The 13,773-nt window shown below is 45.2% G+C and overlaps 1 protein-coding gene across 1 annotated transcript in view; it reads left to right on the forward strand.

The window, feature by feature from the left end:
* The first annotated feature begins 1,728 nt into the window (after positions 1-1,728).
* Positions 1,729-13,773, forward strand: part of coro7 (coronin 7) — a 101,032-nt gene continuing 88,987 nt past the window's right edge. The window contains exons 1-3 of the mRNA XM_078558765.1: positions 1,729-1,875; positions 7,870-7,966; positions 10,757-10,837. Of these exons, the coding sequence (XP_078414891.1) occupies positions 1,816-1,875; positions 7,870-7,966; positions 10,757-10,837 (238 nt within the window). The 5' untranslated portion in view covers positions 1,729-1,815. The remainder of the gene's footprint in view (positions 1,876-7,869; positions 7,967-10,756; positions 10,838-13,773) is intronic.

Consider the following 13,773-nt stretch of genomic DNA (forward strand, 5'->3'; position numbering starts at 1 on the left):
TAAGGAATGTGCTAATAAGTGAAATTAAGGATAGAAAGCAGGACAAGCAAGGTACAGATAGCCCTATCTACGGACACCCGGTGCGGAAGGGGGTCGGGAAGGAGGAGGACCTCCTCGTGAACCTGCTCCTGGGCCTGGCCAAGTTGGCCATCAACAGGTCCAGGCAGCGGGCGATCGACGGGGGAGTCCCGCCCGATTGTTTGTCCCTCTTCCGCGGCTACGTTCGCGGCCGGGTGTCCCTGGAAAGGGAGCACGCGGTGTCTGCCGGCACCATCGAGGTTTTCCGTGCCCGGTGGGCACCGCGGGGACTGGGGTGTTTTGTTGACCCCTTTAATTACATTTTGGTTTGATGTTTGTAAGGTTCCTTTAAAGTTTTCCCTTGATTTTACAGCTGACCTGACTTAGGGGCTGTGCTTGATTTCTCCCTTGTTATTGTTAATTTAGTTAATTGTTTTAACTCCACAAGAGTTACAGATAGCCCTAGTGGGGGTAGGGTGGGGGGGAAGGGATCGAAATAGGCTAAAAGGTAAAATACATTTTAAAATAATGGAAATAGGTGGGAAAAGAAAAATCTATATAAATTATTGGGGGAAAAAAAGGGGGGATCAGAAAAGGGGTGGGGATGGAGGAGAGTTCCACAGAGGAGAGAGCAACACCTGCCCCTTTACTTCCCCTCTTCTCACCATCCAAGGGCCAAACATTCCTTTCAAGTGAAGCAGCATTTCACTTGCACTTCCCTCGATTTAGTCTACTGCATTTGCTGCTCCCAATGCGGTTTCCTCTACATTGGAGAGACCAAACGCAGACTGGGTGACTGCTTTGCGGAACACCTTCGGTCTGTCCGCAAGCATGACCCAGACCTCCCTGTCGCTTGCCATTTCAACACTCCACCCTGCTCTCATGCCCACATGTCCGTCCTTGGCCTGCTGCATTGTTCCAGTGAAGCTCAACGCAAACTGGAGGAACAGCACCTCATCTTCCCTTTATAGGCTGCACTTTACAGCCTTCCAGACTGAATATTGAGTCCAACAATTTTAGATAATGAACTCTCTCCTCCATCCCCACCCCCTTTCCGAACCCCCCTTTTTTTCCCCCAAGAATTTATGTATGTTTTTCTTTTCCCACCTATTTCCATTATTTTTAAATGCATTTCCATCCATTGTTTTATCTCTACCTTTTAGCCTATTTCGATCCCTTCACCCCACCCCACCCCACCCCCACTAGGGCTATCTGTGCCTTGCTTGTCCTGCTTTCTACCCTTAATTAGCACATTCCTTAGATAATATCACCACCTTCAACACCTCTTTGTCCTTTCGTCTGTGACAGCTTTTGGTTATCTCCACCTATCACTGGCCCTCTATCCAGCTCTACTTGTCCCACTCCCCCTTAAACCAGCTTATATTTCACCCCTTTTCTACTTTTCCTTAGTTCTGTTGAAGAGTCATATGGACTCGAAATGTTAACTGTATTCCTCTCCACAAGGGTTATGGGGGGACAGACATGAAAATGGAGTTGAGACTACAACCAGATCGGCCATGATCTTACTGAACAGTAGAGCAGGCTCGAAGGGCCGAAAGCCTCACTCCTGCTCCTACATCTATCTTTCTTTCTGACATTGCAGCAGTGGGCGGGGCTTCAGATTGATGGGCGGACGGGTGCACTCGGTCCGGGGGTGGGGGGGGGTGTAAGGCGTTGCCCGGATTCCCCCCCTCTTGAGTCCGCGCTAATGGTGCGGGCCGTAGGCTGTTCCTGTCGCTCCTGGTCCTCTCGGCAGGTGGAGCAATCGCTGGTCGAGTGGTTTTTAGAGCGGGAGCAATGAACCGCTTCCGAGCCTCGAAATATAGGAATACGGCACCGCGGCTCCCGGCTCGGGCGGTGAGTACCGGGGGAAAGGGTAGTAATACCTTTCGGGGGAACAGCGGGAAAGAGGGAGGGGACCGGGGGCTGGTCCGGCACCAGAGTAGAGTCCGGAACTCGCCCTTAAATCCCGGGTTCGGGCTCCGCCGTTAACCCCCTTCCCCGGGATTTGTACCCTTAAGGGTACAGGACCCCTCCCGGGACACTCTCCCTGGGGCCAGGCCTTGTTCCCCCCTGAGGCCCAGTTGCTGCGGAAGCCATCGCTTCCTATAAGGAAGTTGCAGTGAGCGGGGTCCGAGTGTGGGGAGGGAGTGAGTGAAGGAGGGAGGGAGGGAGGTGGGTCTAGATTTACCCCTTCCTCCCGGGGCTTCGGCTCGAATGCCTTAATATAAATCCTGTTCTGGGTTGTCACCGAAGCTTCAGTAGAGAGAACTCTAGTCTCCTCACACTTGCGTATCTATAGCGCCTTTTTCATCCTCAGAACGTCCCAAAGCGCTTAAAAGCCAATGCACTTTTGAAATGTAGTCATTATTATATAAGAAGCGAGCCAGCCAATTCGTGCAGGGCAAGATCAAACAGCAATGTGATAATGGCCAGATCATCTGTTTCTATGATTTTAATTAAGGAATAAATATTGGCTGGGACACCAGGGAGAACACCTCTGGTTGCTTGTGAAAATGTGTTGTAGGATCTTTTGACGTCCATCTGAGAGGTCAGACAGGGCTCCAGGTTTAATGTCTCAGCCAAAAGACTGCATCTCGGACAGTGGAGCAGTCCATCAGTGCTGCCCCTCTGGCATGTGGGATTAATTTTGGATTGCAGTAGTAGGCACCCTGTGTAACTCAAGGCTTCACACAGTACTTTGCTCACTGGTTGAAATGCAGTGATGACTGTCATGTAGGCAAATAGAGCAGTCATTCTGTGCTCTGAAGTGGTGGTTGAGGGTATAATGTTGGAATGCTGAGTAATCTTTGGTCTATTTGTTAAAATTCCCAAATGGTTGGTGCTATAAATGGTTACTAATGGGGCTTCAATGTGTATAATCTCACCATCTCTCACGGCAATACTGGGGGACTATAGATGTAACAATCCTGCAAGCTCAGCACTGCCCTGGAGGAGGCAGAAGGGGTGTTGCTGTCCAAGGAGATAAAGTTCTGTAGGCTACAGGATCAGAGGCTAAATAAACTCTACCTTTTCAACTCCCCCCATCGTAACATTCAAGGAGTCAGAAAGTGGGCCTGGGAGAAATAAACCAAGTATTATTGTTCACTTAAAAGTTGTGGCACAACACCGTAATTTGTTGGTGTGAGTGCTTTGAGACATGAGATGGTGACATTATAAATTAAATGTGGAGAGCAAATTGAAGGGCAAAGCCTCTGAAGAGAAGAGCTCGTACTGAGTGCAGAAAACAGCTTTTGTGATGTGATCTGTTAACTGGTGACTCAACATAGATTTCGACATTGTATTAGAACTGGTTGAATAACATGTTTAGAAATATAAAGGTCGACCTCTCTCTTTATGACCTTCCTATTAGGACTTTTCATTAACATTAGTAGTTACCTCTTTAGCTGTCACTATTTATGCAGAGAATATATTGGTTTTTGATTCAGTTCTTTTGCATTAATTGTGTGACTTGTTGATAAAATACATCAGAGTTGTTTTATATATGTGGGTGTCTTGCTATTTTGCACAGATGTAGCAGGAGGGCTTTATCCTTTAATCCTTCCAGGCACAAGCTCAAGGGATCTGCTGCATTCGTAGGGTGCGTTCAAATCTTGCAGTAGCTCTAGGCATGAGAAATTCTTTATTCATATTGAGACTGTGGGGGAAAAAGAATGATAGGTAGCTGTAAGTAAACATCTTTTTCTTTCTTACAAGTTGGATTGCTTAACAAGCAGGCAATCTTTGAATCTAATTGTTCTAAGTATTAATTAACTGTTACAAACTCTGGATTTTATAAGATCGTTATCTCCTATAATTCGAGGTAAAATGGAGTAGTTTGTAGAGAGGCATCTGACCTCACACTAAATCTGCATGGAGACAAGCCCATGTGACCTGTTTACCTTGGTAACAGGGGCCCAGGTCAAGACTTACTGAAAGTAAGGTACAAGTTTTAAACACCTTGACACAGGAGGAGGCAGCTGGCTTTGCTGTGTAAAGATTCTCAGACTGAGTCAGTCAGACAGTGAGATTTGGGGAAGAAGACCCACATCAGGTGCTGCTATGCCAGGCAGAAGAAAAGGACTTGGGTTCATTGACAAACAGGATGCTGGTGAGGTCGGATTCCTGGTTTGAAGAAATAAGATGTATGGGGAGTTAAAGACCAAGGAATCGCTAGAGGGGACCTTGCTACTTGCAATCTCATTGACTGTTAAATGCCCTCTGAAATAGCCTAGCATGCCACTCAGTTGTACCAAACTACCACAGAAAAGTCAAAAAGGAATCATATTGGCTTGACCACCTGGCATCAACCTAGGGACCAGAAAACGGCACACCCAGCCCTGTTGACCCTGCAAAACCCTCCGTCTAACATCTGGGGGTTTGTGCCAAAATTGGAAGAGCTGCTCCACAGACTCGTCAAGCAACAGCCTGATATAATTATGCTCCCAGACACCATTACCACCATCACTGTCCTGTCCTGTTCCATTAGCACATAGGAACATAGTACTTGGGAGCAGGAGTAGGCTATTCATCCCTTCCTACCTGCTCCTCCGCCTTTCAAATAAGATCATGGCTGATCTGGTTATGGTCTCAACTCCACTTTTCCATTTCCCCCTCCCCACCCCTCACTCATGACCCATGACTACCTTGTCTATCAAAAATCTGTGTACTTCTGCCTTGAATAAATTCAATGACCCAGCCTGCACTGCCTTCTGGGGAAGAGAATTCCACGTACCAACGACCCTCAGAAAAAAATTCCCCTCATCTCCATGTTAAACAGGAGTCCTCTTATTCTTAAACTGTGTTCCCTGAAAAGAAAGTTGATACACAGTAGGGAGGGAGTTGCCCTTGGAGTCCTCTATTGACTCCGGACCCCATGAAGTCTCATGGCATCAAATCAAACATGGGCAAGGAATCCTGTTGATTACCACCTACCAACAAGAGGGAAAAACCTACTTGAACGCGACCGCACCAATCTACCTACTGCAGATGCATCTGTCCATGACAGCATTGATAGGCATGACCACCACACAGTCCATGTGGAGACGAAGTCCTGTCTGCACATTTGAAAATACCCTCCATCATGTTGTGTTGCAACACCACTGTGCTAAATGGTGTATGTTTCAAACTTCAGCACTGGGCATCCGTGTGGTGTTGTGGGTCCTCAGCAGCAGCAGAATTGTATTCGATCACGATCTGTAACCTCATACCCCACACTCTACCATTACCATCAAGCTGAGGGATCAACCCTGGTTCAATGAAGAGTGCAGGAGAGTATGCCAGGAGCAGTACCATACATACCTAAAAAAATGAGGTGCGAACCTGGTAAAGCTGCAACGCAGAACTACTTGCATGCCAAACAGCGGAAGCAGCAAGTGATACAGAGCTAAGCAATCCCACAACCAACAGATCATTTCAAAGCTCTGAAGTCCTGCTACATCTATTCATGAATGGTGGTCGACTATTAAACAACTACCTGAAGAAGAAGGTTCCACAAATATCCCCATCCTCAATGATGGAGAGCCCAGCGCATCGGTGCAAAAGACAAGGCTGAGTATTTGCATCAAGGAACCCTAGCAATACTGGATTCAATGGGAATCGGGGGGGGGGATTCTCCTGGTTAGTCACACCTGGTACAAAAGGTGGCCGCGGTTGTTGCAGGTCAATCGTCTCAGGACATTACTGCGGGAGTTCCTCCGCATGGTGTCGTAGGCTAACCATCTTCAGCTGCATCATCAATGACCTCCCCTCTGTCATAAGGTCAGAAATGGGGATGTCTGCTGATAATTGCACAGTGTTCTGTACCATTCACATGCCTCAGGTACTGAAGCAGTCAGAGTCCATGTGCAGCAAGACCTGGATGACATTCGGGCTTAGGTTGATAAGTGGCAAATTACATTCCCACCACACAAGTGCCAGTTGATGACCATCTCCCCATGACATTCAATGGCATTGCCAACGCTGAATCCCCCACTATCAACATCCTGGGGGGTTACCATTGACCAGAAACTGAAGTGGACCACATAAATACCGTGGCTACAAGATCAGGTCAAAGGCTGGGGATTTTGTGGGACCAACTCGCCTCCTGACTCCCCAAAGCCTGTCTGCCAGCTACAAGGCACAAGGCAGGAATGTGATGGAATACTTTCCACTTGCCTGGATGAGTGCAGCTCAAACAACACTCAAGAAGCTGGACACCATCCATGACAAAGCAGCCTGCTTGATTGGCATCCCATCCACCACCTTTAACATTCACTCCCTTCACCACTGATGCACAGTGGCAGCAGTGTGTACAGTCTACAAGATGCACCACAGAAACTCACCAAGGCTCCTTTGGCTCCTTCCAAACCCATGACTTCTACCACGAAGAAGGATAAGGACAGCAGATGCATGGGACACCACCACCTGCAATTTCCCATTGAAGCCACACACCATCCTGACTTGGAACTATCATCGTTCCTTCAGTCACTGGGTTAAAATCCTAGAACTTCCTTCCTAACAGCACTGTGGGTGTACCCACACCACATGGACTGTAGTGGTTCAAGAAATCAGTTCACTACCAGCTTATCAAGGGCAATTAGGGATGGGCAACAAATGCTGTCCTAGCTAGTGACACCCATATCCTGTGAAAGAATAAATATATTTTCAAGTCCATTCGATTTATTCTTGGAAAATTGAGAGAAGGGACCTTGTTTAAAAGGACACTAGAAGATTCACCCTAGAAGAAGGCAGCAGCCTTTTTGCTGTCCAGAGCCAGTCCATGGCTGGAAGTGAATATAAGCTGCTCCTAAAATGCTCTATGTGCTGAGATTGAGGACCTGTGAGTATTCCTCTAATCCGCTTTAAAAGCAGTCATTGTTTCACGGATCAGTGCTGAGAGTCCAAACATATAACCCGGATGCCATTTCAAGGACTCCACCATCTATCCTTGTTCTTTCTGAACCATTGTCTTTTTATTTTGTTTTTTTTTTGGTGCGTGTATGCATGTGTTAGGGTATCTCAAAAGAGTAATTAGTATACTTTCATATTCCATACTGAATGGAAATAAACTTTGCCTTTTTATTTGAAAAGACTGGTTTTATAATCTAATTTTGTTGTTTATTGAAAACTTATTAAAAGTGTTTTATTTTGGGTAACGGTAGCGAAGGTAAACAATTGGCCATTTCGGTGAGTGAATCAAACTCTTAAACTAATGGTGCAACCTGTGGAATAGTGGGGCTAGCCAAATTGCACGTTCCTCCCATCCTGGTCATAACAATGTTTCATTGGCAGTAAGGGGCTTTAGCCTTGAAAGACACTGTGCAAATGCAAGTCTTTCTTTCCATATCTGCACCTTTTACAATACATCTCGGCCTTTTTTTGAAGTGCGACAGATCAGATTGCATGCGTTAAATTAGGACAGTTGAAAGGGATGTTGTTGATTATAAGATTTATATTTCCTGAATTTGGCTGAGGCTTCTGTGTAATAGGAAAAACCCTTGTAGCAGTTTTCTTCTGGAGCTAATGTGTCAACTGGAGTTTGGGAGTGTAAGTGCAGGGTCTGTGGAGATGTTTGGGCTGCTAAGGCAAGTGGTGTTTCCTGTTCCTTGATTTCCAAGCTATCTTGTTCAGGGGAACAAACAAGCAAATAAAAAGCTGAGCGGAGATAGACTGATGCTTGGGTGATATGGGGACAGAGAGAGAGACTGAGATGGGAGAGGTGACACGGCAAGAGAGAGGATTTGTAAAACTAGGTGCATAGTGTCCTGGTCACAAGGTCAGGTTGGGAAACATTGCTGTTTTTGAGAAGAATAATTAGGAACAGTTAGATTTCAGGCACAACCATGTAAATCTTTCTTTCTGCCTCCACAGGAATGGATCAGTGACATTAGAGCAGGCTCTGCTGTCTCCTATGGGAATCATATAAAATCAAGCTGTACCTTCATCGCCTTCAATGCAAACAGCCCGGGTAAGAGCAACAAATGGGCTTCAGTGGCTTGTGCGTGAAACTGTCCCAATGGCCCATGGGGAAAAGGCATTATCTGCCGATACATTCAGCCACTCGCAGCAGGAGGCCCCAGGGTGGATTCTCAGCCTGGACTGAGTTAGCTTGTCTCAGCTGGGGCTGAAATTGGCTGCACTGCGCTATCTCGCACTTCCTGCTCATAATCTGCGGCCTTAAAGTTAGAGCCAGGCTATGAAATCAGGAAGTTCTTTTTCAGAGTGGAAATCTGGAACTTGCTCTCACAAAGACTGGTTGCCGGGGATAATCGAAATTTAGCAAAGACATTGATAGATTTTCATTGTTGAGGGTATTGAGAATGGAGCAAAGGTGGGTAATTGAAGTTGAGGTACAGACCAACCTTGGTCTAACTGCATGGTGGAACAGGCCTCGAGGGACTGAATAGCTAGGGTCTGAATAGCTGCTGCCTGTTCCTGCGTGAGCTTCTGTTTCATGGAATATCATATCAATTCACAGAATCTCACAGTGCAGAAGAGGCCCTTCGGCCCATCGAGTCTGCACCGACACATGAGAAACACCTGACCTACCTACCTAGTCCCATTTTACCAGCACTTGGCTCATAGTCTTGAATGTTATGATGTGCCAAGTGCTCATCCAGGTACTTTTTAATGGATGTGAGGCAACCCGCCTCCACCACCCTCCCAGGCAGTGCATTCCAGACCGTCACCACCCTCTGGGTAAAAAAGTTTTTCCTCACACCCCCCTAAACCCCTGCCCCTCACCTTAAACTTATGTCCCTTTGTGATTGACCCTTCAACTAAGCGGAACAGCTGCTCCCTATCCACCCTGTCCATGCTCCTCATAATCTTGTACACCTTGATCAGGTCGCCCCTCAGTCTTCTCTGCTCCAACGAAAACAACTCAAGTCTATCCAACCTCTCTTCATAACTTAAATGTTTCATCCCAGGCAACATCCTGGTGAATCTTCTCTGCACCCCCTCCAGTGCAATCATATCCTTCCTAAAATGTGGCGACCAGAACTGCACACAGTACTCCAGCTGTGGCCTCACCAAGGTTCTATACAACTCCAACATTATCTCCCTACTTTTGTAATTTGTGCCTCGATTTGATAAAGGCAAGTGTCCCATATGCCTTTTTCACCGCCCCACTAACATGCCCCTCCACCTTCAGAGATCTATGGACACACATGCCAAGGTCCCTTTGTTCCTCAGAACTTCCTAGCGTCATGCCATTCATTGAATACTTCCTTGCCAAATTACTCCTTCCAAAGTGTATCACCTCACACTTCAAGGTTAAATTTTATCTGCCCATTTGACCATCCCGTCTATATCTTCCTGTAGCCCAAGGCACTCAACCTCACTGATAACCACCCGGCCAATCTTTGTGTCATCCGCAAACTTACTAATCCTACCCCCCACATAGTCATCTATGTCGTTTATATAAATGACGAATAATAGGGGACCCAGCACAGATCCCTGTGGTACGCCACTGGACACTGGCTTCCAGTCACTAAAGCATCCTTCTGTCAGCACTCTCTGTCTCTTACAACTAAGCCAATTTTGAATCCACCTTATCAAATTACCCTGTATCCCATGTGCATCTGCCTTCTTTATAAATCTCCCATGTGGGACCTTGTCAAAGACTTTGCTGAAATCCATATAAACTACATCAACTGCACTATCCTCATCTATACACCTGGTCACCTCCTCAAAAAATTCAATCAAATTTGTTAGGCATGACCTCCCTCTGACAAACCCATGCTGACTATCCCTGATCAAACCTTGCCACTCCAAGTGGAGATAGATTCTCTCCTTCAGAGTTTTCTCCAATAGTTTCCCTACGACTGACGTGAGACTCACTGGCCTGTAGTTCCCTGGCTTATCTCTACAACTCTTCTTAAATAGCGGAACCACATTAGCTGTTCTCCAGTCCTCTGGCACCTCCCCCACGGCCAGAGAGGAATAAAAAATTCGGGTCAGAGCCCCTGCGATCTCCCTTGCCTCTCTCAGCAGCCTGGGACATAAATCATCTGGACCTGGAGATTTGTCCACTTTAAGCCTGCCAACACCTCCAATACCTTGTCACTCCCTATATCAATTTGCTCAAGAACCCCGCAGTATCTCTCCCCAAGTTCGATACCTTCATCCTCATTCTCTTGGGTGAAGACAGATGTGAAGTATTTGTTCAACACTCTAACGATGTCCTCTGGCTCCACCCATAGATTGCCCCCTTGGTCTCTAATGGGCCCTACTCTTTCCATGGTTATCCTCTTCCCATTGATATACTTATCGAATATTTTGGGATTTTCCCTTTTACCAGCCAGAGCTTTCTCGTATCCCCTCTTTGCTCTCCTAATTGCTTTCTTAAGCTCCATCCTGCACTTTCTGTACTCCAATAATGCCTCCGCTGATTTGCTTCCCTTGTACCTGCTAAAAGCCTCTCTTTTCCTTCTCATCATATCCTGAATATATCTGGTCATCCATGGTTCTCTGGGCTTGTTACTCCTTCCTATCACCCTAGAGGGAACATGACAACTCAACGTGTCAACATTCCCATGTGAAAAATGGCACCTGATTACAGTGGGTACCTGTGGAACTGTCACCCCAGGAAATTAGATTAATTTGTTAAAATAATCCCAAGTTTATGTATTAAACTTTTATCACTGGTTACTCCGTAATTCTTCTCAAGTCCATTGGATGACATGCTGAGAGTCAGTATTATGCACTGTCTTTTTTGACAGGCTGTATTCTAAAGTCACTCTATTGTTTCATGCAGGAGGAGGGAGTCTGGGAATTCTGCCACTGGAAACTGGAAACCAGGATAAACGGCAGGTGTCAGAGCTTCCGTGTCATGCAGGTAAGTGCAGGGACTTGGCTCAGGTCCCTGCTGTGGGATCCTGTACTGTCAGCACAGTTGTTCATTCGTATGCAGTGAGGGAGCAGGAACATGCTGCAGTGAATAACCATGTGTGCTTAGTGGGAACTGCCCCTCAGCTGCCTGTGTGTATTTGTCACACTTTACTGATGGGCTATTGCATTTCCAGTCATTTTCACACCATTCCTAGTCAATTGGAGATCAGCCTGAAAGTGGGTGGCATCTGTTTAGATTGCTGAATCTGGCTCTATGATGCACAGGAAACTTGTATCTTGCAGTGTCAACACACTGAGCAGCATTTTTTTTGTGTTTTACCCCACCCTCTCTGTCGGTCAGGACACACTGGTGGTAGTTAGTCCTTCTTTGTATCCTGCACTTAATGGTGTTGATAACATCATCCTGATAATTGCAGGATAGACAATAAAATGGAGCTGTTAACTATTTCATACTCATCAATCTCTGTCAATTAACTACAACTGACCTAGACATGGGATGAAGAAAGCTGCTAATGGTGGGATGTGGAGAGTCTGCATTGACTGATGTTGATAACATGTGTGCAATCTTCTGATCTTTGGATCACACCACTGCGATATTTAAGAAAACTGAGAGGGAAACCAGGACATTATAGCCCAGTTAGCCTAATATCTGTTGGCAATTTATTAGAGTTGATAATTAAGGATAAGAGTGACGGAACATCCAGAAAATTTTCGGCTGTTCAGAGGCCACCAGCATGGATTTGTAAAAGGTAGGTCATGCCTGACAAACCTGATTGAATTTTTTTGAAATGGTGGCTAGGGCATGGACAGGACATTGTCTATGGATATTTATTTATTTATATGGACTTTCAGAAGGCATTTGGTAGAGTTCCTCAAATTGTTAGCTAAAGGTTGAACCTCATGGAATTGAAGATAAGTTATTGACTTGTTTAGGAAATTGGCTGAGTAGCAAGTGGCAGAGAGAATAGGAATAATGGACAGGTGCTCTCTTGACAGGATGTAACTAGTGATATACCGCAAGGATCTGTGTTTGGGGCCTGAACTATTCACTGCATTTATTAACAACTTAAGTTGGGATAGAAAGTCATATATCCAAATTTTCTGATGAGACAAAGATAGACAGCATTGTAAGCAATGTAGATGGAAGCATAACATTACAGAGATTAAGTGAATGGGCAAAACTCTGGTAAGTGGATTTCAGTGTGAAATATGAGGTCATCCAGTTTGGACCTAAAATGGATAGAATAGGTCACTTTCTAAATGCTGAAAAACTGGAAACAGTGGAGGTCTAAAGAGACTTAGGGGTTCATAGACAGGCACAGAAATAATTAAAAAGGCCAATGAAATGCTAACCTTTATATCTAGAGGACTAGAATACAAGGGGCAGAAGTGATGCTTCAGCTATACATAACCCTGGTTAGATCACAGCTGGAGTACTGTGAACAGTTCTGGGCAATGCACCTTATTGGCCATAAGAGTGCTGTGCAGATTTACTAAAATGATACCTGAATCCTAACATTTAAATTATGCAAGAGAGTTTAGACTACACAAACTGGGGTTGCATTCCATGGAATTTAGAAAGTTAAGGGGTGATTTGATGGAAGTTTTCAAGATATGCACTAAGTGAATTGCTGCTTCAGGGAACCAGCAAAGACATGATGGGCTGAATGGCCTCCTGTGTTGCAACAATTCTATGATTCTATTATATATTAAAGGGAACAGCTAGGTTCTCTCTACTTACCCTATTTTCATCGGCTGGAGAATCCAAGACTAGGGGACATAGTCTAAAAATTAGAGCCAGGCCTTTCAGGAATAATGAGGAAATCCTTCTGCATGCAAAGGCTTGTTGAAGTTTGGAACACTGTCTGCAAATCGCAGTTGATGCTGGATCAATTGTGAATTATCTCCTCCACCTGAAGGTGGGTGGAGGTAATGTTTTTGACCCTCTTAGTCTATTTGTCTGTAAACAATATATCTTAAAACTAATGGATGGATTTCAAAATTTGGTGCAAGGATGGGGAATGGCCCAAGGAAGAACTGAATAGTTTTTGGTGAATGTGCAGAAGTGGATCCTGGAATTTTTTAAAGGATCAGTTAACATTGGAAGATGGAGCAAATTGGCTTTTTTAAGAATGTCGTGGTTGTTTTATTTAGAATGTTGTTGATTGTCTCAACTACTGTGGTGGAATTTGTCACAATTGTCAAAATGTGAGCAGAGTTTTCAGAGCAAGTTGTTGGGTGTGGATTGGCCTGAAGCCACCTCCGCAATATGGAAACTTTAAAAGATTTCTTTCTTCAGCTTTGTAGTTAGAGCATCAATCAGGCAAGGAAAAGCCTCAAAAAAGAGCTGCGTAATTGTAATAACCTTGAGCTAACGCAACGTGGCAGAGATATGTGCATTGAGTGCCATATTCACTTGTTTCAAATCTGAGATTTTTGTTAATCAAAAGTATTAAAAATATCAGAAAAAGACAGGTATATGAAGTAAGGTTGCAGATCAGCCTTGATCTCATTAAATGGCGGAACAGGCTCAAGGGGTAAATGGCCCCTGTTCCTGTGTTCCTAGATACGGAGTGCCAGCACTGACCATCACATAAGAACAGATAAGAGCAGGAGTAAGCTATACAGCCCTGGAGCCTGCTCTGGCATTCAATAAAATCATGTTTGACCTTTGACTTCGGCTCCACTTTCCCGATTAATCCCCATATCCGTTGATTTCCTGTGTGTCCCAAAAAAACTATTGCTCTCAGTCTTGATTGGGAGGAGGCAATGCCGTTGTGGTATTGTTGCTGGACTAGTAATCCAGAGACCCAGGGTAATGCTCTGGGGACCCGGGTTCGAGTCCCACCTTGGCAGATGTTGGAATTTGAATTCAATAAAAATCTGTAATTAAAAGTCTAATGATGACCATGGAATCATTGT

The sequence above is a fragment of the Cetorhinus maximus genome, chromosome 15 (assembly GCF_964194155.1).
Source record: "Cetorhinus maximus chromosome 15, sCetMax3.hap1.1, whole genome shotgun sequence".
NCBI classification, from domain to species: Eukaryota; Metazoa; Chordata; class Chondrichthyes; order Lamniformes; family Cetorhinidae; genus Cetorhinus; species Cetorhinus maximus.